Source organism: Brienomyrus brachyistius, unplaced genomic scaffold, assembly GCF_023856365.1.
Source record: "Brienomyrus brachyistius isolate T26 unplaced genomic scaffold, BBRACH_0.4 scaffold272, whole genome shotgun sequence".
Taxonomy (NCBI): Eukaryota; Metazoa; Chordata; class Actinopteri; order Osteoglossiformes; family Mormyridae; genus Brienomyrus; species Brienomyrus brachyistius.
This window is the reverse complement of record NW_026042547.1, coordinates 35,639-60,151: the sequence shown is the minus strand read 5'-3', so window position 1 is coordinate 60,151 and position 24,513 is coordinate 35,639. Positions and strand designations below refer to the sequence as shown.

At 45.3% G+C, this 24,513-nt stretch overlaps 2 protein-coding genes across 2 annotated transcripts in view; both read right to left on the bottom strand.

The window, feature by feature from the left end:
* Positions 1-3,177, bottom strand: part of LOC125728378 (NACHT, LRR and PYD domains-containing protein 12-like) — a 33,328-nt gene extending 30,151 nt beyond the window's left edge. The window contains exon 1 of the mRNA XM_049005379.1: positions 3,057-3,177. The gene's annotated coding sequence lies outside the window, so the exon portion shown is untranslated. The remainder of the gene's footprint in view (positions 1-3,056) is intronic.
* Positions 3,178-17,962: 14,785 nt separating this feature from the next.
* Positions 17,963-23,609, bottom strand: LOC125728379 (uncharacterized). Its single transcript, XM_049005380.1, has 2 exons — positions 23,565-23,609; positions 17,963-19,356 (listed from the first exon to the last, which is right to left on the bottom strand). The coding sequence occupies exon 2, from the start codon at positions 19,228-19,230 to the stop codon at positions 18,304-18,306; it is 927 nt and encodes a 308-aa protein (XP_048861337.1). The 5' UTR covers positions 19,231-19,356; positions 23,565-23,609; the 3' UTR covers positions 17,963-18,303.
* Positions 23,610-24,513: the final 904 nt, after the last annotated feature.

Here is a 24,513-nt window from a genome sequence, read left to right as displayed (position 1 = left end):
CAATAAATAGAAATAACACAGCCACCCACTAAACAATTAAAGCACACAAACACTCAGAAAATACGTTCCAAACACCCCAAAAACAATCACAAACAATCCCAAAACAATCGCTGCAGCTCAACACCACTCTCTCACAGTATCCCAGCAATCTCTCGCAGCAATCCCAGGATCTTGGCTGAAGATTTGTATGTTTGTATCCCAGCCAGTTCCAATGCGTTATGTTATTTCTCCCGAAAAGCAATGACAATTGGTTTTCAGTTAATTTACCTGGTAAAATAAAGGTTAAATAAATAATACATAAATGCAAGTACACGTGAGTTAGTTATTTATTTATTGTTAGTTACTGCAATGCTGTGCTGCTTTATTTGTTTAATCGTCTAGTCTGTGAAGAAGAAATTCAAGTAAGAATTGCATTGTACTCTGCACGACTTGGCGGCAGTCATTTTATACTCCACCCTGGCAGCCACTAGCAGATCTCACTCCACGTCATGTCAGCTGCAGACAGACATAAGCTCTAGTCGAACTCACCCATACACCCAGCGCCACTGGTCTACAGGGGAGTGGGCGACTACAAAAGCTGCCCAGCAAAGGGCGTCAGCTCTAAGGGCTGGTTTAGAACTAGTCTCGACGCTCGCAATGCGTTTGCTTAAGCATCATGGCTGCCATGTGTATTCTGCATTCTTTAGTCACCACTCTAATTGCAAACAGCAGCAGAGGGATCCCATTATGCCAATCTCTCCAATTCAAGGCAATAAGCTCGAAACAGTTTTGAGAGCTTAATGGAACTTCTCTAATGCATCCTGTGATTCCGGATGATATGCTGTACAGTAGCTATACAATGTTGGATGGACAACTGCTTAAGAACTTGGGAAAGTGTACAGCTCAAGGTCTGAGCCCTGTTCAGACTGGCAACTTTTGGCAAACCAAACACTGAAGAACTTAATTAAAGCCTTGGAGATAGCAGATACTGTAATCTTCCTCAAAATTCATTGCTTCCGCAAACTTAGTTGGCACACACAATTGTCAGAAGGTATCGATTACCTGACTTGCAAAGTGGAAGCGTTCCAACACAATCAAATAAGACGCGTTCAAAGCTCTCCTTAAACAGCAGGGATAGGATGGAGAGGAGCCGCAGGGATTGTTTGATTTGGCTTACCCAACACTTGACACACGTGCCGTGATCTACAATACTGGGAGACATCTGATTTAATTTCAAGTAAAAGTGTCTTACCACCCAATTCCAAGTCTTCCTAATCCCGAGATAACCAGAAAGACAGTGATCATGAGCCATATGCAATCTCTCATTTCTAAAACAAGATGGAACAATGATCTGAAATGTCCTGCTCCAATCACCCTCACCTGACATGGCAGGATGAGTCCACTTACTCAACACCCCATTACTAAAGAAATAGCCAGAGGCAAACCTTAATAATAGCATCTTCTGACACAGCCCCTACAAACAGAGGACCAAGTGTAGGGTCAGCTCCCCGCTCTGACACAGCCCCTACAAACAGAGGACCTAGCGTAGGGTCAGCTCCCCGCTCTGACACAGCCCTTACAAACAGAGGACCTAGCGTAGGGTCAGCTCCCCTCTCTGACACAGCCCCTACAAACAGAGGACCTAGCGTAGGGTCAGCTCCCCGCTCTGACACAGCCCTTACAAACAGAGGACCTAGCGTAGGGTCAGCTCCCCGCTCTGACACAGCCCCTACAAACAGAGGACCTAGCGTAGGGTCAGCTCCCCGCTCTGACACAGCCCCTACAAACAGAGGACCTAGCGTAGGGTCAGCTCCCCGCTCTGAAACAGCCCCTACAAACAGAGGACCTAGTGTAGGGTCAGCTCCCCGCTCTGAAACAGCCCCTACAAACAGAGGACCTAGCGTAGGGTCAGCTCCCCGCTCTGAAACAGCCCCTACAAACAGAGGACCTAGCGTAGGGTCAGCACCCCTCTCTGACACAGCCCCTACAAACAGAGGACCTAGTGTAGGGTCAGCTCCCCGCTCTGACACAGCCCCTACAAACAGAGGACCTAGTGTAGGGTCAGCTCCCCGCTCTGACACAGCCCCTACAAACAGAGGACCTAGTGTAGGGTCAGCTCCCCGCTCTGACACAGCCCCTACAAACAGAGGACCTAGTGTAGGGTCAGCTCCCCGCTCTGACACAGTCCCCACAAACAGAGGACCTAGTGTAGGGTCAGCTCCCTGCTCTGACACAGCCCCTACAAACAGAAGACTTAGTGTAGGGTCAGTTCCCCGATTTGCGTCCTCCAAAGAGCAAAGACACACCATAAAATGGAAACTGCGGAGACAAAGCAACCACTTCACCAGATACCAGCTCAGAATCTAGGTTGTGTAAGGATAGATTCAGAGATCCCTCACCAAATCCCTTCACCATAGAAAAGAACAGGAGTGCATCTTTGAGCATTACAGATTAGAAAGCTCCAGTATCTTCCCATATTTTAATAGGGCATTTAGTCTCAGGATTAGAGCTTAAAAACACAAAATCATTTGTTAGAAAGGATGAAGAACCTAACAACTCTTGTTTCAGATAGACCATCAACTAGTCAGACTGATGGAACCATATGATTTCTCTCAACAGTCTTTACACAGGCAACAGGCTTAAGATATTTCAATTTCATTAAAATATTTTCCTCAGAACAGCACAATCCACGATAACATGGCCAGATTTCTTAAAATAGAAACATAGCCTCACTGATGAGAGAGCAGAGGGGGACTTTGGAACTGAGCCAAATGGATGCATTTCTCTAGAAGGCTTTACTTTAGAAAATATACCTCTCTCTCAGTTATAGGTGACTTGTCCCACAAAGTTTGTTTTATGATTGAGGACAAAGTCATCTGCAAGCACAGCAGCTTGATTCAAAGTCACCACTTTCTGCTCATTTAAATACACACAGACAGCTTACGGCACACACTCCTTAAAGTCCGCAAACAACATGAGCTGTCTGAGCTGTTTTTTGGAGTCAACTTTCTGCAATAAGCACCACCTATCAAAGAGATTTACCTTCTCTTGTGCAAACTCAACATAGCGTCTCTCACCTGGCTTCATGTAGCTCCTGAAACCTTGCCGATAAGCTTCTGGGACTTTGTAAGGGCACCTTTCCAACAAGCACACTCTGTAAAAGGAGAGTCCATGACCGTTTAGGCCATTTTGAACAGGCACACATTCAAAATGAGGAAAGAATTGCTTAACATCCTTTTCATGAAAAGGAGGAACTATCCTTATACTGTATGGCTGGTTACATCAAACTATACTGAACAAAAATATAAACGCAACACTCTTGTTTCTGCTCCCATTTTTCATGAGATGGACTTAAAGACCTACAATTCATTCCAGATACACAATATTACCATTTCTCTCAAACATTTCTCACAAATCAGTCTAAATGTGTGATAGTGAGCACTTCTGCTTTGCTGAGATAATCCATCCCACCTCACAGGTGTGCCACATCAAGATGCTGATCTGACATCATGGGTAGTGCACAGGTGTACCTTATACTGCCCACAATAAAAGGCCACCCTGGAATGTGCAGTTTTTTGCTTTATTGGGGGTCTGGGGACTCAGAACCGGTCAGTATCTGGTGTGACCACCATTTGCCTCATGCAATGCAACACATCTTCTTCGCATAGAGTTTATCAGATTGTCAATTGTGGCCTGTGGAATGTTGGTCCACTCCTCTTCAATGGCTGTGCGAAGTTGTTGGATATTAGTGGGAACTGGTACACGCTGTCGTATACGCCGGTCAAGCACATCCCAAACATGCTCAACGGGTGACATGTCCGGTGAGTATGCTGGCCATGCAAGAACTGGGACATTTTCAGCTTCCAAGAACTGTGTACAGATCCTTGCAACATGGGGCCGTGCATTATCTGTCTGAGTGGCTGGTCTCAGACGATCTTGGAGGTGAACCTGCTGGATGTGGAGGTCCTGGGCTGGTGTGGTTACACGTGGTCTGCGGTTGTGAGGCCGGTTGGATGTACTGCCATATTCTCTGAAACGCCTTTGGAGACGGCTTATGGTTGAGAAATGAACATTCAATGCACGAGCAACAGATCTGGTTGACATTCCTGCTGTCAGCATGCCAATTGCACGCTCCCTCAATGCTTGTGGCATCTGTGGCATTTTGCTGTGAGACAAAACTGCACATTACCAGGGTGGCCTTTTATTGTGGGCAGTATAAGGTACACCTGTGCACTACCCATGATGTCAGATCAGCATCTTGATGTGGCACACCTGTGAGGTGGGATGGATTATCTCAGCAAAGCAGAAGTGCTCACTATCACACATTTAGACTGATTTGTGAGAAATGTTTGAGAGAAATGGTAATATTGTGTATCTGGAATGAATTGTAGATCTTTAAGTCCATCTCATGAAAAATGGGAGCAAAAACAAAAGTGTTGCGTTTATATTTTTGTTCAGTGTATGACCTAGGTGATATAGAAGCATGCTGAATTTCAGACTCTTTCAAAAGTCGTTCATGTTTCAATAACATTTTCTTCTCATTCAGCCTAAACTGACCCTGTCTTTCCTCCAATTCTCTTTCCCTGTACTTTAATTGGATAACAGTCTCTGACAACACGGGTGATTTAGCCATAAATTCAGCTTTTGGGGGCGAAGGCTGAAAGAGCCCGCTGGCGACCAGCCCTTTTTTAAGGGCATCGCTGAAGTTAGCTTTTAGCATTTTATCATCACTAGAGAGCTCAATTTGACAACTAGATGCCAACAGAAGAAGTTATTCTTTAGTGAAATCTTCAAGCAACTTTTCACTAGGCTGTACAAAAAAATCTTCAGGAGTTGCCATTGTTCTATTACATGTATAAATCTTGCTCACGAATTTCCACTAAGATGAATGATTTAGGTCAGAAAAACTAAACACATATGGGGCTCAAACAATGGAACCACTGCACAAAACGGGTCCAATACAGCACACAGCTGTCACAATGTGGCAAAATTACACACAATGGCTGTAACACCATGCACTTACAGTAAGTAGGCAAAGACAGTACCCATCAAGCTACCAAAGCAGCACACAGATTACCCTGCCTCATGCAGGCACACAACAGAACCTGCCGGTGATCATAAAAAAGCCAAAAGCATTAAGAAAACTCGGGATTATGCCACGCTTACACAAGTTCACACTAGAACTTACTACACAGTAGCCACTGAACACAGTAAGGTTAGGATCACAGACTCAACAGAGTACCTGAGAAAAAGAACACCACTCACCTAACCCAAAACAAGTGCTCCCCTAGTAAAGCATGCTGAGTTTGCTCAAATACTGGAAACAAAGACCAGAAAAACTCAGACGTGAGAGCAACCCCAGGCACCCACCTAACAAACAAAATTAATCCAGGCTTGAGACGACTTTAAAGGCTGAACTCAAGTTCTCACAGCAAACCAAAGACATAGCTCACTGCAGTAACCTGAAGCATGTGCCTGCCCAGGATAACCCCAAAAATAAAACAGGCAAAACAACAAAAGAATGAACCACTGGAAGGTCTAACGTCCAGCTGGAACACTCAACCTATCTAACAAGTGAGCCCACACACTGAGTTTATTTCTATATCGCTGTTTATTTTATCTACTCACCAAACTGACCTGACCAGGGGGGTATTCCATGAAAGTAGCTAAAGAAGGCCAGACTCCCCCGAAAAAGTGAGACTCAAACTAGCGCCATCTCCTAATTAAGCCTGAAGTCGTTCCACTAACGCAGAACGAGACTTTTCTAATCAAGGCTACTTCAAGACAGACTTGCATAGTCTCACTTAGTGCACGCACCCGAGATATTTAGGAGGTAGATAAAATGACCCAGAACAAGAGCAAACCAAGAGCAGCTTTTTTTTTCGCAGCAGAACAAATACTTCTGAAGGAGCTATATGAAGAATACAAAAATATTATAACAAAAAAAGGCAATATTGTAGCTATCAATAAAGCCAGAGTGATGGCTTGGCAGAATATTGCAGACAGACTAAATGCGTAAGTCATGTACATGTTACCAGTATGTGTGACTATAGTGATTCGGTGATACAGTGATTAACACTGTTGCCTTGCAGCAAGAAGGTTCCTAGTTTGAACCTCCTGGGCAACAGACTCCTCTCTCTTTTGGTTTTATATGTTCATTTTACTTTATTGTGTAATTCTTTATTCTTTGATCTCCATAAAGTACTTTAAATTGCATTGAAATTGCACAAATATGCGTAACTATCTCGTCTTTCCATGTTACTAATAAACTTAGATTGTTGATCTATGTGACTTGGCAGTGGTCTAGGAAATACAATTTAAGCCTATGTGTAATCCCCATAACTACAAAGACTTTACGTTGTTAATTACAGCTCTACTGACTTAGATGTGTGTGTGAGCTCCACTGACCCACTTGTCTAACCCTTGACTTGCATATCCATCCTTCACTATTATATCTCAACAGAAGCACTCTCAGTGGAGAGCGAAGAACCTGGCAGCAAGTAAAACAAAATATAAAAATATCATGTCAGTTTGAGAACAATAGTTTACAAAATTCATAAATGTAACTGTAGCCACGAAGAAAAAGAGCCAGGCCACTGCTACTGGTGGGGGGCCTCCACTTAAGGGCCTCACACCAGCAGAGGAGCTGGCACTGAGCACCAATCGAGGACAGCCTCAGGTAGAAGGAATAGAAGGGGGGATATTGTCAGAGATCATCCCCCCAGGTGCCCGGGAGAAATATGTAGAAGGTACTGTCCACTTCTTTCTCTCTAGGTGTCCATCCCTTAATACTGATGTCTGATAACTGTTAGTATGCCTGTCTCTGCAGTGTGAGGGGATGTAATATTTCTCGCTGATCCCACAGTCACATCAGTGCATGACATTCTTGACCCATGTGTAAGTATGTAATGTTTTTTGTTTTAAATAACGGATATAGTGTCATGCAATTTTCTGTTGCTTCAACAACTTTAGTGTTCCTCATTTTGCAGTTTGATGAAGAAACGGTGTCAGCAGACATGGACATGCCAGAGGTACGACCACATATGAAATGCTTTAGATGTGTTGGCAGTCTGAAGAATGAAATTTTTATTAACAATATACTTTACTACAGGATTTAATCAGAGAATGGTCCCTTTCTGTCATGCCCAGCTCGTTCGATTCTTGTGTGTGCCACGCCCCCTGATCATCCACGTGTGCTTCCCTGATCGTGCCCAGCTGTTTCCTGTTATCTTCGGCTTGTCTTGTGTATTTAGTCCGCGTCTGAGTCCCTATTCCTGAGACTTGTCATTGATGTTAGATGTCGCCGTCTGCCCTGTTTTTCCCATTTCCTGAATAAACCCCGATTCCGGAGATCCTTCCGGAGAACCCGAACAGTTCTTCACCCTCCAGGGACTTTACTGGAGGGTGATGGAAGAACCGACCACTCTGGACTCCCCGTCTCCTGCTCCACCCGAGGCGCCTGCCACGGCCCCGCCTCCAGCTATTTTTCTGCTCCCTGCACCGCCTGAGCTCCCTGTTGCAGCTCTGCCCATGCCAGAGGTTCTGGCTACGCCTGTGGTTCCTGCTACGGCACCACCCGTGGCTGCACCTGCTACGCCGCCTCCGCCTCCTGCTCCACCTGCTGCACTGCCCAAGGCGCCGCCTCTGCCTGCTGCTTTGCCCGCCTGTTATGGCCCCACCTCTGGCTACTGCTCTATCGAAGTCCCGCCTGGCCCTCCTCCACCCGAGGCCCCTCAGCCTCGGCCTGCGGCTCCGCCCACGCCTGTGGCCCATGTCCCAGTCCCTGACCCGGCTCCAGTCCCCATAGCACTGGCCCCATTCCCCGAGGAAGTCCCAGATAGTCTGACCACTGCTCCAGAACCAGATCTGAAAAACACACTCCTTGGCTGCACATAAAAATCAATGAGCCGAACTGGTCAGTGTCTGGCTCCAAAGACCTGGCTCGATGAGGAATCTATTGAGTGGGCCATCACAGGCTACATAGGTCAAGCTAAGGGATTGGACTCCGATCTGTGTATGTCCCCCATTATTTATTAGATGGCTGCACTTTCAAACTTTGGCCCAGTTTTACAGTTTTGTGCAGCTCAGAGAGCTTTAAATTTTGAAACAGTCCCGATGCCCTTTAATATTGATGTGCGAGGCCCTGGTTCACACTGGCTTCTTGCTGCAGCAGATTTCACAGAACGGGACATTTGCATATTCTTCTCAATCCACAGTTCTGAAATGGCAAGAACCACAAGCTTAACTCTCCTGAAAGTTGTGGCGTGCATTTACAAGGCAGCTGGAGGAACTGAATGGACAGTTACGGATGTCATAAATGTCCCACAACAAGCAAATGGTTATGACTGTGATGTTTTTTCCATTGTGTATACCTGCTCAATTATCAGCAACTCACCAATAGGGTCAGTTCACAGCCATAAAGCCAGGTTGTGGATTCACTCCCTAGTTGAAGACTGCAAGCCAGTAAGGCCTCTGACAAAAAAAAGCTGTTATGCAACAGGAGAAAGGTGCAGTCATGTTCTGTAGAGATGAAGGCTGTGTCTATGAGAGAGGGGGTACAACTCCACCTTGCAAGGGCGAAAGCTAAATCAGACAAACATTAAAAACTGGACCCTGTGCTATTCAAAATGTACAGTAAGGATGATCCAGAGTACAGGGACGAGTACATTTTGTGTGTCATTTGTAGGTATTGGTTTCACCTTAATTATTTACAGACCTCTCCTGACTACAGGAACCTCTCTGTAGGAAACCCCATGAACTTGTGCCAAGCTCGAGTCGGTACCCCAAATGACGTCCATCCAATCTCGCCGTCCTCATTTAGTTATTGTTCGATTGCATAGGAGATTGTTAATGTAACCGACAGCCCCTGGAAACTAACGTGTTGGATAAGCAGTTTTTTAGTAGGCAGAAGGGACAAACTGTCCTGCCCCGATTGTCCTTCCGTGTGCCACGCCTCCCTCGATAACCCCATGTGGATTCCCCGTGTTTATCGGCTGTTTCTGATTGTTGTCATTAGTTCAATGTACAGGTATTTAAGTCTGCATTAGGTATGTTTTCCCCAGTCCGGTCACTGAAGTCTTATGTCAGTCTTATGCTTTACTTCACATGTTCCTATAATAAATTCCTCGTTCCCCGCTTCCTCGCCTCTCTGCTCCTGCTTCCCCGGTCGGCGTGCATGACACAAATGTTGTTGCACTAATTAAAATGTAGGACTTAATAAGATTGTGCGTTCATAGGTGATTTGGAATACACCATTTGTGGTTTGTTTTTATTTGCACTTTTATGCAGCATACTGTTTCTTGAGTAGTCAAGTACTGCGTCAATCCATGTCATTTATTGTGGGTTTTTTCCCTGTATAATCAGTGTAATACCTTGCAGTGGTAATAAGTTTAATGTTTATCATTCTCCACCAGAATTTGTCAGTATATTAAGTAATTGAGAGCTAAATTTACCTCACAAGTAATATTGATGTGTGGTTGGCATCTGTTTTAAAGTACTGTAACAGGGACATATCTAGAATATGACGATCAATCACAATGATGGTAGGCTTCAGTGATATGGATATATGGATTGGTCAAACGGGGGCGCTACGGCCACTGGTCAAATATATGACCCATCACCATGAAATGAGTCTTGCCCTTTCCCAGCAGTATGACCCCCCTGCTGCAGTGGATCAAACCTCCTCCATCCTAGCCCCATCATGCTTTGCGGCCACCATCTTATGGTCCCTGGAGGAAACCCTTAGAACTGCGAATGAACATTCCACTCCACCTACCGGCTGCCCCCCAGGAAGACTATGTACCTGCCCCCCATCGGTCAGCCATGATCAGGTGGGTGCATACGTCTCGCAGTGCAGGACATCTGGGGGTTGCCACTACCCTCCGGCTGGTGGCCTGCAAATACTGGTGGCCCGGAGGTAGAGCAATATGTGGCCTCGTGTCCAGAATGTGCTCAATTCAAGGCTTCACACCAACCACCTGCTGGGTTGCTTTATCCTCTGTCAGTCCCTTCTCGACCCTGGTCGCACATTGTGATGGATTTCATTACCGATCTTCCTCTCACAAAGGGGAACACCGTAATCCTCACCATAGTTGATTGCTTCTCCAAGACCTGCCTTATCACTCTTCCTAAGCTTCCCAACGCAGCAGACTTGGCCGAGTTGTTACTCACCTGGGTGTTCAGGTATTATGGCATGCCAGAAGATGTAGTTTCTAATCAAGGCCCCTAGTTCTCTTCACAGGTGTTTCGTGCATTCTGTACCAAATTGAACATATCCCTCAGTCCTCAATCTAACAGCCTAGCAGAAAGGACCAATCAGGAGCTCTCAAAAGCTCTGCGATTGTTTTGCAAGGACAGACTCACCGAGTGGGCTACCCACCTTCTGTGGGCAGAGTATGCCCTGAACAACTGTGTCAACCCTGTCTCTAACCTATCCCCTTTTCAGTGTGTGTTTTCCTACCACCCACAGCTCTTCCCTTGGGACTCACCGACAAGCGAAGTTCCTCGAGTGGACAACTGGTTCCAGGGAGCCCGGGACGCATGGCATTGAACCCAGCAAGCCCTCTCTAAACAATCCTCAAAACAGAAGGTCCAAGCCGACAAGCATTGACAAGCTGCTCCCCCCTATCGTGTGGGACAACAGGTTTGGCTTTCCACCCGTAACCTTAAGCTCCCATCCTGCCATAAGTTTGCCCCCTACATTGGGCCTTTCCAGATTGTCAAACGTGTGGAACCCAACTCCTTCTGTTTATAGCTGCCCAGGGTATATCGCATATGTCCACATTCCATGCTTCTCTCCTAAAGCCCGTGCGGTACCGCACGGCGCATCCCTTGTTGGATGTGGCTATGCCCCCTCCATGCACCTTGAAAGACGGCTCCAAGGTGCCCTCGGCAGACATCCTGGAACCTGCTCTGGTCTCCGATTTCTATGCTGCCCATCCATCCAAGCGGGGCCGTCCGCATCGCCACTCTCAGCCTCCAAGAGGCAGCCGTCAGAGAGGGGGGTACTGTCACGTCCACAAGGGCAGGACCGAGCACTGGCAGGCAATCATCAGCTAATCGTTCTGGGTCATAAAGCTGTCAAAGTTCCAGGCCCATTGTGAAGTATTGTTGCCATTGTTCTAACGTGCTATACCGAGCAATTCTCTGTCTCTTGTTTTCCCTCAATCGCCCTGCCTGCTGTGTCTTGCCCTGCTGTTCCACCTGCCCTCCCTGTCTCGCCTGTTCCATCCATCCACCTTTTCCTGCCTGCCCTACCTGCCTGCTCCGTCCTGCCCTGCTCCTCCATCTGCTTCGTGTCCCCCTTCCCATCGTCATCTTGTCCCATTACTCCACGTTGGACTGACCCTCCTGGACACTAACCTCTTGCCTGCCTCACAACTTCGGATTCTGCCTTTAACCATGCTTGTTTCTGGTTTGATCATAAAACCAATTGGGCACTGCATTACGGGGTCTGTCTCCTCTGTCGTGACCGGACATCACAACGCATAAGGCAATCTTGGAAACAATGGCGTGTGCAACTGTCGCCATGAGCCCAAAATTCTAAACCACCATGTCATTACAGCTGAAAGGACCTATTATATTAGCTATTAACATGATTTGGCACAAATAAAATTTAAATAATCGGTGAGCATCGCGTACTGGACATCACAATTTTGTCATTAAAAATGCCCCACCTTACTTCTGTTAAAAGTTATTAAAACCAGAAAACTGAATATCGAACTTAACCATGGTGACAGGTTCCTAATCGTTTTCTCACTACACATATGCTTCTGCTTTGTCCTGTTGTATATCATTTGTTTGTTAAACAGTGGCTCACTTTCTGTAAGTGTAATATGAACAGACACCTCTGTTAGCCTCTGTATTTATTAACAGTATTTCAATTCTTTTCAGACAACACTTCATAGTCTAATACTCATAGTCGTGAGATATTTTAGACCACGTTTTATGACCATGAAAACGTACTTATGCATTTACTCGGTCTGCAATACGTTGCCAACAAGCCTGCCTGCTTTTGTTGGCTGCAGTGGTATTGGACCTTCTTTGCGTTGTTAATTTAAACTTCTCATAACCCTATATAATTAGCATGCAGTCTTCCACCGTGACATATGGAGATAGTGCCATGACCCAAACAGTGACTTGTGCTGCCGAAGGTGCTCCATTTATGTGAACGTGCACAAACTCCAATGCAGTTTTAACAAATCACAGATTTAACAAATCAACTTCTTAATTGGCCTCATAATACTGATTAGCACCGATTGCGACAACCTGATTTTGTCAATCCAGCGTTTGCAAATTAACTCCAGGTTAAATCTGATTTGGTTAAACCCCCTTCGTAGTACAGGCCACTGGTGTCTTATAGGACAACACTCCTTCCTCATATGAATCGGGATCAGAAAATGAACTATCCTCAAAGGAAAGTATCTTTGCAGATGATTAATGAACTTTCATACCTTGTGATCCTTGTTACAAGTTTTCCTGTTTAATGTCTTATACATCTTATTTAAAATGTTCATTGCTTTGATGTGAAATTTCTAAATATCTTGTGTTTAAAATTGTCCATGTGTAAATACATTGTCATGGTGTGCAAACGGGTCACAGAGTTTGTTACTTCTCAGCTTTATTTATAGGCAAAATAAAAAAAATTTTGTTGTGCTAAATTAATAATATATAATAATTATTGGGTATAAGTATTATGGTAAAATAATAATCACTTATCTTCTTTAACTTTGGATAAAAAGCAACAGCTAAACAATGTGACTTGCGTAATTACAGGGACAATACCCTATAGCAACTTGCGAGTTGAGTGCCTTGGTTAGGAGCATATACTATAGTAGTAGATTCGAATGCTGGTTTCCTCATTCCCAACACAGTGCCTTACCCATAAAATTCTTGTCCTGCGTCACACTATCCTTAAAATTCATCTATTCTTCCCTGCAGGACCAAGATGTCCCTTGGGCTGGATTAGTTTTAATTTCACATGTTATTGCATGTCTGATCAACGGAAGGCATGGACTGACAGCCGGGAGGACTGTAGACATAAGGGATCAGATCTACTATTATAAACAGCATAAAGGCACAGGTCAGAAAGTATTTGTTTTGAATTCCCATTTTTCACCACTAGATGGTAGCATGTGACTGTGGATTATGCATTCTAGCAAGGCAGTTAGTAGAATTGCTATGAGTGGTCCTTAAGAGTCCTCAGCTTGCATTCAAGTTGTGTTCTCTTTGTCTCTGTTCTGCACTTGTGGGGAAACAGCAGACGAGTACATGAGCAATGTAAGTTGCTCTAAATGTGAAGTATTAAGGTGTTATGTGTTACATTTTGAGTACTTCACTGCTGCTGCAGATTGTATGTATAATACGTTGATGTTAAATGTTAGTGTAGCTCGTTAATACTAATGTTAACCGCTAATGTTGATGTCAATAAGATTTACACTATTAATGCATGATAAAGTGTATACTGACATGTTCCTTTGCTGTTGCTGATTTAGGTTAGATACCATCATTAAAGTTCAACGCAACTGCACTACCTGCTCCTGTGTCCCTCTCTGACCGGAAGTCTACTGTGGATGAGGAAACTAGCCTAAGTTTAATTTAGTAGCCGTGCCTACCAGAACCTTGCAAGTCCACAACAATATTCATAGGATAATTTCATAGGATAACTTCTTCCACAATGATTATGAAAGATATCAATGACCATAAAGAGAACATGAGGGGACCTGGAAATGGGTGGATGGGACACCACTGACCATAATGTGAGAGAGATTACTGATAAGGACACAAGGACAGGAAAATAGGTAACTGTCACATGCTTTTGATAAAATTCAGAAAGAAATCTGCTTTTAATTGTTTTTTGTGTTTGACTTTGCATTAATTGTTAGCAAAGTTGATATATAATTATGCTGGTGCATATTCTCTTATGTTTTCTGGAGCAATCCGTTGCACATGAAACCAGATTCAAAATTAATAGAGTGGAGAAACCAGTTTATCTACCTATATGCAATGAAATTAACAGAGTTGTGCATATCGAGTGAATGCAGCAACTATGGCATTCCCAACACAGCCTTATGAAAAGCGGATCCGGCGTCGCAGTGTTAAAATCTGTAAAACATGGCGATAATTGGACGGGTGGAAGAGTTCAATGAGTCGCGAGAGGATTTCACATCCTACCTGGAAAGGTTTGAACTGTCGATGTTGCCGAACAAAATTAGGGATGAGAAAATGGTCAGTGTCTTTCTAGCGACTACTGGACCGGAAGTCCATGGGCTTTTAAAGAACTTAGTCACGCCACACAGGCTAGCAGCAATGACGCACAAACAGTTAACAGAGACATCACTTTCTCATTACGAACTGAAGGCCTTAGTAGTAGCAGAGAGATACCGCTTTCAGAAACACAATGAAAAGGAATCAGAGTCAGTGTCTGGTTATATAGTGGCGATAGGCCAATTGTCAAAGCACTGTGAGTACAGTAGGCCGAGCACTTAGATGAAGCTTTAAGAGATCGGTTAGTTAGTTGGCTGATCTCCAAGTCAATGCAAATTGCTGCCGGAAAAAGAACTCATGTTTGCAAGAGCATGCGAGTTAACGCAGTCCATAGAAATGGAGCCAAAGAATTCTCTGGAAATCTTTGGAAAAACACAGAATGCATCTGTGAATCAAGTCTATAAAATGAAAGGAGCAAAAAAAGAAAAAAGCAATTTAGAAATGGGACTGGGAATTCAACTCAGTAGAATGACTGTAAAAGGCTTAATGAACATAAATGTTACCACTGTGGGGGAAGACATTCACAAATTTAAAAATGAGAAATGTCATGCCTGCTCAAAAACAGGACACATTGCAAGAGCATGTAGAAACAGGAGCCAAACAGCTAAAACCCAGTTTGTGGAAACGGAGGAGCAGACGTTGGTCAATGAGGATGACACTTTAGGAGTGCTTATGGTTTATACTGCTTCCAGTGGAGACAGGGGTATCACCATTAATGTGAAGTTGGATAATGAAGTGTGGTAGAAATATTTTAAATATAACACTTAGAATAAAAGTCAGACCTCTCAGTTTGATGAGGTAAAGGAAATCTCTTTCATTCTAGCAACTCAGCAAAGCGCTCCCGTCACACTCTGGCACTTGGTACCAAGTCACACGGAGCACACAGAGCAAGCAGTTGATAAACCATAACTCCCAATTCCCAATAAGGACTTCAAAGTCCTGATCGGTCACGAAACACCAACAAACCGAGCTCAAGCGTATAACAAACACAATTCTCCTGCTCTATTGGTTTACCTTGGTGACAAGGTAAAATCCACCCATCTAGCTCAGTTTACCAGAACATGTCTCGACTGCTAGGCTCCTACTTGAGATATGAATATAGATATTGATTACATGACATTGAATCACTGTAAATACTTGGTTGTCCTTTGATTAATGATTAATGTATTGACATATTGTCATTGAATCACTGCAAATACATGGTTAACATTTGATTAATATGATTAACATAATGTCTTAAAATTGATGAGAGAGGGATATAGGGCTCTCGAAGGAACAAACAGGCACGCTTAGGTTCACTCAAAAACACTTTAATACAAGTGATACAAGATAACCTCGCATTAAAATCAATATCAATTAAAAACAATGCAAGACAACCTTATACCACCAGAGATATAGAATAGTATAAATTATACGAATATATATATAGGAAGCAACAATAAAAATATAGGTAAGGCGAACTATTATCACAAGCGGTGATAATTAATCCCCTTAATCAATCGAACGCAAAAGCAGCTGCTAAACTATTTACACTCGGGCGTGCCATCATCACCCACCTTCACACACGGACTGGGGAGCCCTTTTCAGTCCTGGCAGGAGACCAACACGTGAGTCTCGAGAAATGCCGGGCGATGCGCGCTCTATCCCACGGCTGAGCTCCGGTCAGTACTGAGTTTTCCCCGTCCTTTATACTAAATTGGGTGCTGCCTGTGGGCAGGAGGTGATCTGGCCAGACTCACCCCTTCCCCCCAGGGCAAGGTGTTATCCAATTCCCCCTTTTGTCCGAGTGTTGCTGCTTGTGATAATAAAATACAATAGGCGTCCTGGTGCCGGGTGTTTGCGCAACGCCTCCCCGTCCCCCCTACCGACAACATAGGGTGCTAGATAACGACCCCCCTCTGTCTCCCGAAACCAAGATAAGCATTCTGTATGCCGATCTAACGGCTCAGATAAGCATCCTGGTTTCTTTCATGAGCTGAAGTTCTTTATTGCAGGACAGGGTTTGCGGGGGATCGGCAAAGTATAACATGTTCAATGACATTCTGGCTGAATCATGGACGATTGATCTTCAGGACGATCAGTCTCCACACGATCAGAATTACTCCACAATTACGACCTCCCAGAATATTACAGTAAAAGGATTAATTCCATATACGTGGGTGACATAATTGTCCGTGAATTCATTCTAATACAGATAATTACTTATACATTTGCACTACCGCATAGCTTGCTATATATTGTCTGCCACAACTATTTTATAAAGCTATAACTGGCTGTGCACCAGTTGGGGCAGCTTCGAATCTCTTCTTGCAGGTGGTTTCTCCCCCCCTTTTGTTCCGCTGTCTGCCTCTACAAGGTCCGAACTTTCCTCGGGGTCTGCGGAACTTACTGTAGGCAGCTATCGCGAAGCGAGGTCACACAGTATTCAAAACAATCTCTTCTTGCCTAAGGCCTAAGACATAACAGACCCAATATGCCAACCTCCCGGGCCTGCCAATGTCCAGTTTTACTTCCACATTCCCCCCTTTTGAACATGCAAGATCCACACAGTTCACAAACAATCAGAGTCCGCAGCGTAGTAAAATTCCGGACAAATGCGTGGTGGGTCGAAGCGGGCTGGTGGCAGCTGGATGGAACAGGAGTCACCAGCAGTGTTGGCATTGCTGGTCACATTGATGACAACCTGGGGCTCAGGGTCGTACAGCCAGGCGGGAAGAAGGGAAGAAGGAGGATCATCCGTGTAGGGAAGAGGGGGAGCCCATAGGAACATAACAGAATTTGCCTGGAAAGACACCTAAACAGCAAGAAGATTAGTAGCAACACTACAAGCAAGATCAAAACACGAAAAACTAAGGTCTGAACACCCCAGATAAACCCGGAATCATTGAGGAGAACCAATAGTCCCAATAGTACTCAAACAGGCTATGCTCCTCATGAATAGCAGACATCTGCTTGTGCACCACGTCCTCTAGATCCTGCACAGCCAGAGTGGAATCAGGGATGTACGTGCAACATTCTCTCCCCACAATAGCACAAACTCCACCTTTCTCAGCCAACAGGAGATCCAATGCCATATGGTTTTGCAGAGCTACCTGCCTAACCGCTGACAATTCACCCGAGACGGCCTTCACGGTGTCAAACGTTTGATCACCTTTTCAACTGCAGTCTGCAGGGCAGCCACCTCTGTATGAAGGTCTGCCACCCCAAAGGATGGAATAAACCCAAACCATTGCTCAGCAGTCACTGCTCGGGCCAAAAGCTTCACACCATTAGCATCGGCATTGGCATCCATCACCTCCCTTTTCCCTTGGTCCAAGACCTGTCGTGGGCTTGGCTCTGTTGGAGTACAGCGGGTGACACAACTGGAATAAGCAGTTGTCCACCACAAATAGCATCAATCCCACATACAACTGTCACAAGAAGGGCCAATCTCGAAAGAACCACCAGGGTTGGACACGCGTCTGTAGTGGACTTGATGGACCCAGGCATTGATTCCCTCCACTTTCACTGCGTGAGGGGTCACCATCAAGACCTTGTGTGGTCCCCTCCATCTCGGCGTGTTCCATCTCTTTCTCCTCAGGTCATGAACTAACACCCAGCTCCCTGGTTTGAGCGGCGTCACAGCTCGTGGCGGCTCTCCCTCTGGATTCCTCCAGTTGCCATGAACCTGGTCCCAGACTGCACCTATCGCTTGCCGCAAACCTGTAAGATAAGTCAGCAAATCCCCATCCACAGTCTCCAGTGTGACATATCGTGAGGGAGACAAAACACGCATTGGCCTTCCTGTCAACCCTGTCTGGCAGTGTGTCCTGGCTCGCATGAATAACAAAGCCAGGGGCAGGGCATCCACCCAGGGCAGGCCCATCGTCTCTGAAATTTTCACCAGTTTCAGTTTAGGTGTCTGATTTGCTCTCTCCACAATCCCCCCACTCGAGGGGTGATAGGCACAATAATGCTTGAAATCAATTTGCATCCAATGGGACAATTTAGCCAGGGTCTCTACGACGACCGCAGGACCGTTCTCTGTGGTGATTTTAGATGGAATGCCCCATCTTGGAATCACCTCCTTTGGCAGACATTTAGCCACACTCGGAGCATCAGGGCGACAGCAAGGGAATGCCTCCACCCATCTGGAAAACAATGTACAATCACCAAGCAATACTTATATCCACTGCACGGCGTTAGCTCAATGAAATCTATCTGCAGGTGATTGAATGGGCTTTGGGGACTCAGGGTCACTGCAGGGACAGTTGGAATGCCCTTTCCCATATTGAATTTCATGCACACCATACACTTCCCGCAGAATAGGGCAGCAGCTCCGGCAAACCCAGGGGCATGCCACACCCGAGTCACAGCTGCCACCATCCCATCACGGGACACATGATCCAGGCCATGAACGGCTTTGGCCATCCCTGGATACGCAGATCTAGGGAGATAAGGTTGGTTAGTCCCAGAATGTGGCCACACGCCTTCTTTATCACGCCATGCTCCGCTCCGTTTCCATCCGTGGAGCTCACCCTCCATTGCACCTGTTTGAATCAAAACAAGGTCATTTTCAGAGCATGGTTTATCAACATTCTTTGCCAGTAAAACCTTATTCCCAAACCCAGCGGAGTCCTTGGCTAAACTTTTAGCCCACTGGTCTGCGAGGTCATTTCCCTGACTGATTTCATCAGTCCGCTTTCTGTGGGCCTGGCACTTCACTATTGCCACGTGTTCAGGTAGCATGACAGCGTCCAGTAATTGTTCCACTAACTGATGATGCTTAATGGGTTTTCCAGTGCTGGTGCGAAAACCTGTCTGCTTCCACAATGCACCATAATCATGACACACCCCAAAGGCGTATCTTGAGTCTGTGTAGATAGTGAGTTTTTGTCCCTCAGCTAATTTGCAGGCCTGTTGCAGTGCAAACAGCTCAGCCGCTTGTGCGGACCAATGTCTGGGCAGATGCCCTCCGTCCACAAGTGATCCGTCTTGCATCACCATGGCATAGGAGGTCGCTGGGGATCCGTCCTCCAGCCTCAAAGAACTCCCATCGACAAACAGGATGTCACCTTCCTCCAGTGGGATGTCAGTCAGATCCGGCCTAGGTCTGCACACACAGTCAATGACCTGCAAACAATCATGCAGCTCCCCGTCCGCCTCCGTGGGAAGGAGGGTCACTGGATTCAAAGCAGAGCATCTTTCCACAGTGACATTTTCCAGTGTTAACAAAACATTCTGATAATGCACCGATTGCGCAGGCGTCAAATGAGATGTCCTGACCTGTGTCAGGATTGCATGCACTGCATGGGGAACTCGAAGTTTCAGTGGATGTAACTGGACTAGATCTGCACTTGCCATCACTGCCTCTGCTGCTGCAGCTACCACTCGAAGACAAAGGGGTAATGCTCGAGCCACCGAGTCCAAACGCTTTGAGTAGTATGCAACCGGTTTGCCCCTTTCCCCGTGATACTGAATCAGAACTGAAGTCATGAACCCTTTTTTCTCGTCCACATACTGCACAAATGGCTTTCTATAGTCAGGCACCCCCAAAGCTGGGGCTGACATTAACGCTTGTTTTAAATCAGTCAGGGTATCTTCAGCTTTGGACGTCCACGTCAGTCTGTCTGTCAGTCCTAGCCCAATTGTCAAATCAACCAAGGGCTGTGACCTCTGTGCATAGTCCTGAATCCAATGCCTGCAATAGCCAATCATGCCTAGGACTGAAAGCAATTGCTGTTTAGTCTCTGGTTTGGGCATCTCCTGTATGGAGGCCACTCAGTCTGGTCCTAATGACCTTCCCTCACTTGTCAACACATGTCCAAGGTATTTAACCCTTTGTGACACCAGCTGCAGCTTTTCTTTGGAGGCTTTGTGCCCATTTTTTGCCAGGAAGTCTAATAATAATAATCGATACTTTATTAACCCCTGTGGGGAAATTGTCTTTTTTACACCTCCCTCAAATTGCTCTTTGCGAAGTATGTTGTCTGCGAAGAGCAGCCTCCCGTACTGGCGCCCAGGGAACTGGGGGTTAAGGGCCTTGCTCAAAGACCCGCAGACGTGCTGAGGCTGGGCTTGAACTGGCGACCTTGTGATTACAGGCACGCAGGCGTAGCCCACTGCACCACACACTGTTGTTCCTAATAAAGCATACCTATGGTGTCCTGTTTACAGGACTCACGAGTGTGAGAGCAAAGCAGCAAATCATTCACATACTGTACCAGTGTGTTGCCCCTAGGCTTAGTAAACCCCTCCAAATTTTTGCCAGCTCCTGCCCATACATGCTAGGTGACTCTATGTAACCCAGGGGAATCACTGTTCAAGTACACCTCTTCCCCTGAAAGGTGAAGGCGAACCAATACTGGGAATCTGGATCTACTTGGATAGAAAAGAAAGCATTAGCCAAATCAATGACAGGGAACCATTTAGCCTCCGCTGGTATGTAAGCCAGAATCGTAAGCCAGAATTAACTGGAGAAAGGCTATTTCCTTAATAGCACCCCCTTTCACCAGATCTGCATGTACTTCTCTCACTCCCTCCTCTGCATCTCTAGATAAGGGATACTGGGCCTTGTGAGGCCGAAAGTCAGAGTTGGGGTGGACCACCAAAGGCTCATCCAACACCACTCTGCCAAAATCATTTTTCCCTTTTGCCCATAAGCAATCAGGTACTTCCCCTAACCAATCTGGCAGTGGATCAACAATTTTCTCCTTACTTTCTTCTGCATCCCCCTTTCTCTGTACCTCTACACACTGATCTATTTTGTACCTTTGCACCTGTCCATCTCCACTCATCCACCTTCCTTCTTCTACACACACTTACTCAGTCCTTCTCTCACATTCCGCTACCCAGGGTCCTAAGTCCTTCCATTCTAATGACCCCTTTTCCCCATATGATACATGGGGGACCGAACCTCCCACATAACACTGCTCCTGGCCGGCTGACAAACGGCATGCATGTCTTCTGCCACATAGAGGTAATCAAGCACAACAGTCTCTCCCAGTTTTACTGCAGCCTTTATCCACTCAGCTTCCTCATCATCATCCCCTTGGTCATTGCCCTCATCTTCCTCATCATGGGAAGACTCTTAATATAATAAAATAATATTCTGGCTTGTACATTCCCATACTACAACAAACATTCCCTCTCCTTTCCAATAACGTTTCACAACATTCTATCTCCAATATGTTTAGAGTGCCCTCCTTTGGTCATCTACCCCCAGTCTGATGATACCAATTTTTACAAGCCTTCTTTAGTCTCAGGCCAGTCACCCGTTCCATTATTTGCCTTTGGGATGGTTTTCCCTTATCCCCATTTTTTTTTTTTTTAACATTTCCTCATTATCCCCCTCTTGATCTCTGAGTCCCTTTCAGGGGAGTGCGAATGTTTACAAGGTAGCTGCCGTCCGTACAAAGCACGTGGAGCAAAATCAATTCCATGTATCAATTTATCTCAAGGAGGATACTGCACCTGGGAGACCCACACCCTTTACCACATACACATTCTCCAAAACCATACACCCTTTATACTCCCGTGGGACCGAGAGTGGACCAAACCCCAAACAGTCCCTCAGCCTGGCGTCAGGGGTCTACGACAGCGCCCGTCTTAGGTTGTCCCTGTCCACACACAGGAATCTTACCCGTCCTTGGCCTGTTACGCAGTGCTGTGCTACTGCATGCAATGCATTCACTGTCCAGCCTCCGCCATACAATGCCACGCCACGCAGTACATACCAAGCCTTCACTGTCGTGTCTGGCCCTCCGCGGGTGACAGCTTCCCTGCTGTCTGACGGCTTCCCTGCCATCTTGTGCCCCGTCACACAAATACACAGTGGCGCCACTCAAAATCACAGACTTTCCCAAGGTCTCGTCCATCCACCTAACCCACGTAATAGGTCACTCAGGTCTCCCCTTGGACCGCATTACAGGTGGAACCTTTCCCTATTACAGGTGGATGAGCGCTCTCCCCACGGCCTTCCTATCTGCGTTCAGCGCTTCCCCGTGCTTGGATCCTACAGTCACAGCGGACTCTCACACACTCAAACGCTACCACAACATAACCTTCAGCACCAAGCAAAGCAGCAGCAAAAATGAATAAACAGAGAAGCCTTTACCTCACCAACACAGGTCCGGCCAAATCAGTCTCAGGAATGTTCAGCTCTGGGACAGCGTGATCTCCGTTGTTCCTTGACGAGGGACTGGGCCAATCCTCAATCTCATCTGGATCTGGTCCCATCAGGCTCTACGCCTTACCTACTTCTATCGTAGGACCCCATCGTCTGGAACAATTAACTCAGCTGCCCCACGTTGGGCGCCAACTGTGGTAGAAAAATTTTAAATATAACACTTAGAATAAAAGTCGGACCTCTCAGTTTGATGAGGTAAAGGAAATCTCTTTTATTCTAGCAACTCAGCAAAGCGCTCCCATCACACTCTGGCACTTGGTACCAAGTCACATGGAGCACACAGAGCAACCAGTTGATAAACCATAATTTCCAATTCCCAATAAGGACTTCAAAGTCCTGATCGGTCACGAAACACCGACAAACCCAGCTCAAACGTATAACAAACACAATTCTTAAACTATTTTATAAAGCTATAACTCGCTGTGCACCAGTTGGGGCAGCTTTGAATCTCTTCCTGCAGGTGGTTTCTCCCTCCCTTTTGTTAAGCTGTCTGCCTCTCCAAGGTCCGAGCTTTCCTCGGGGTCTGCGGAACTTACTGCAGGCAGCTATCGCGAAACGAGGTCATACAGTATTCAAAACAATCTCTTCTTGCCTAAGGCCTAAAATATAACAGACCCAATATGCCAACCTCCCGGGCCTGCCAATGTCCAGTTTTACTTCCACAGAAGATATTAGCATGCAGTTAGATATGGGGGCAGCAGTGTCTTTGGCGTCTGAAGTTTTGTACTGGAGAAAATTTCCACACCCACCCATAAAAGAGACTAACATCAAACTAAAGGCTTACTCTGGAGAAAACATTCCATTGCTTAGATACGTCGCAGCCACGTGTTGTTAGGAGTAGGCACAAGCGCCACGGTGTATTTTTAAAAAAGAAAGCACCAAAGAAGAATTTTTTTTTTTTTTAAAAAAAAGCAGGCAGAATTTAAAGAACTACAAACATGCCCGGACGAAATAAAAGAGCAAATGCTGAGTTTAAACAAGCACAAGCGAAACCAATTAACACACAGCACGTCGTTTTAAAAGAAATCACTTAAACTCATTACATTTAACCAACATTTTTAAAGAAGAAAAACTTCAGCTGTATTTACCAGTATTTTATTTCATTGTTAGGTTGAAGAAAGCATTTAACCAGCAAGCTTTTAGGAGGAATTACCTTTAAGTCCGATGGTAGCTAAAAGGCAAAACGAACGAGTCCCGCAGCTCGTCCATATGCAACTGGTCTGTTTGAACAACACAGTATTTTCTTTAAAGCGCCGACTCGTGGGCTGTCAAATTGGAAACAAAATGGCTACCAGCAGAAATTGTTGTCGTGATGCTAACCGATGGCCCCGGATTGTGAGAAGCACGCCACCATCCTGGCAGAATGCATATTAACTCTATATGTTAATCTGGCTTATTTGTAAATAGTATAAAATAATCTATTTCTAATTTTAATAAAAGTCGATCTCTAACACAACAGCCCCAGATTGTTTAGCTAAATTTACCTATGTCTAGATAATCAAAAGGAATAAAGCACTATAACTTGAAAAGATGTATGAGACATTAGTATAAATTTTTAAACAATGACATTTAAGGAATAAAACAATTTAGTTGTATTTTGTTTATTATTAATTTAATAGCTGTAGGAACTAGTGAATGATATTTAGCAATATACATCAAAAACATTTTTAGAACTTTGGTAGAATGAAGCCTTAGTAATTTAAATAATTTAAAGGGTAAAAAACATTAATCGTAGTTATTAACTTAGTATGATGAATGCGCTGTGTGTATGAATGGACAGTAGCCCAAGAATTTAGGCTGCAATGAACTCTTTTTCATTATAGCGCCATACTATACGTGATAGTACAGATAGGCAGTGGGGGTTTTCTTATTGCACTAGCAGCGGGTCGGCGGTGTAGAAGTGGCCAACGGTCACTTTTATTTCAAATAACACCCTATAACAATAACGTTTTTTAAGTAATAAAACTCTTTTTTGCCCAATGTGTTATTTAAAATAAAACATCCTAAGCATTTCGACATGAAGAATCAAGGAATAACGCGAGCGATCCTTTTTAAAATGACTCTCGCTCTCTCTCCATGTCGCACTTGTGCGTAGAGCCACG

What these genes read in the sequence shown, in the direction of transcription:
- LOC125728379 (XM_049005380.1), bottom strand. Translation starts at nt 19,230, where the DNA reads ATGGTGATGCAAGACGGATCACTTGTGGACGGAGGGCATCTGCCCAGA.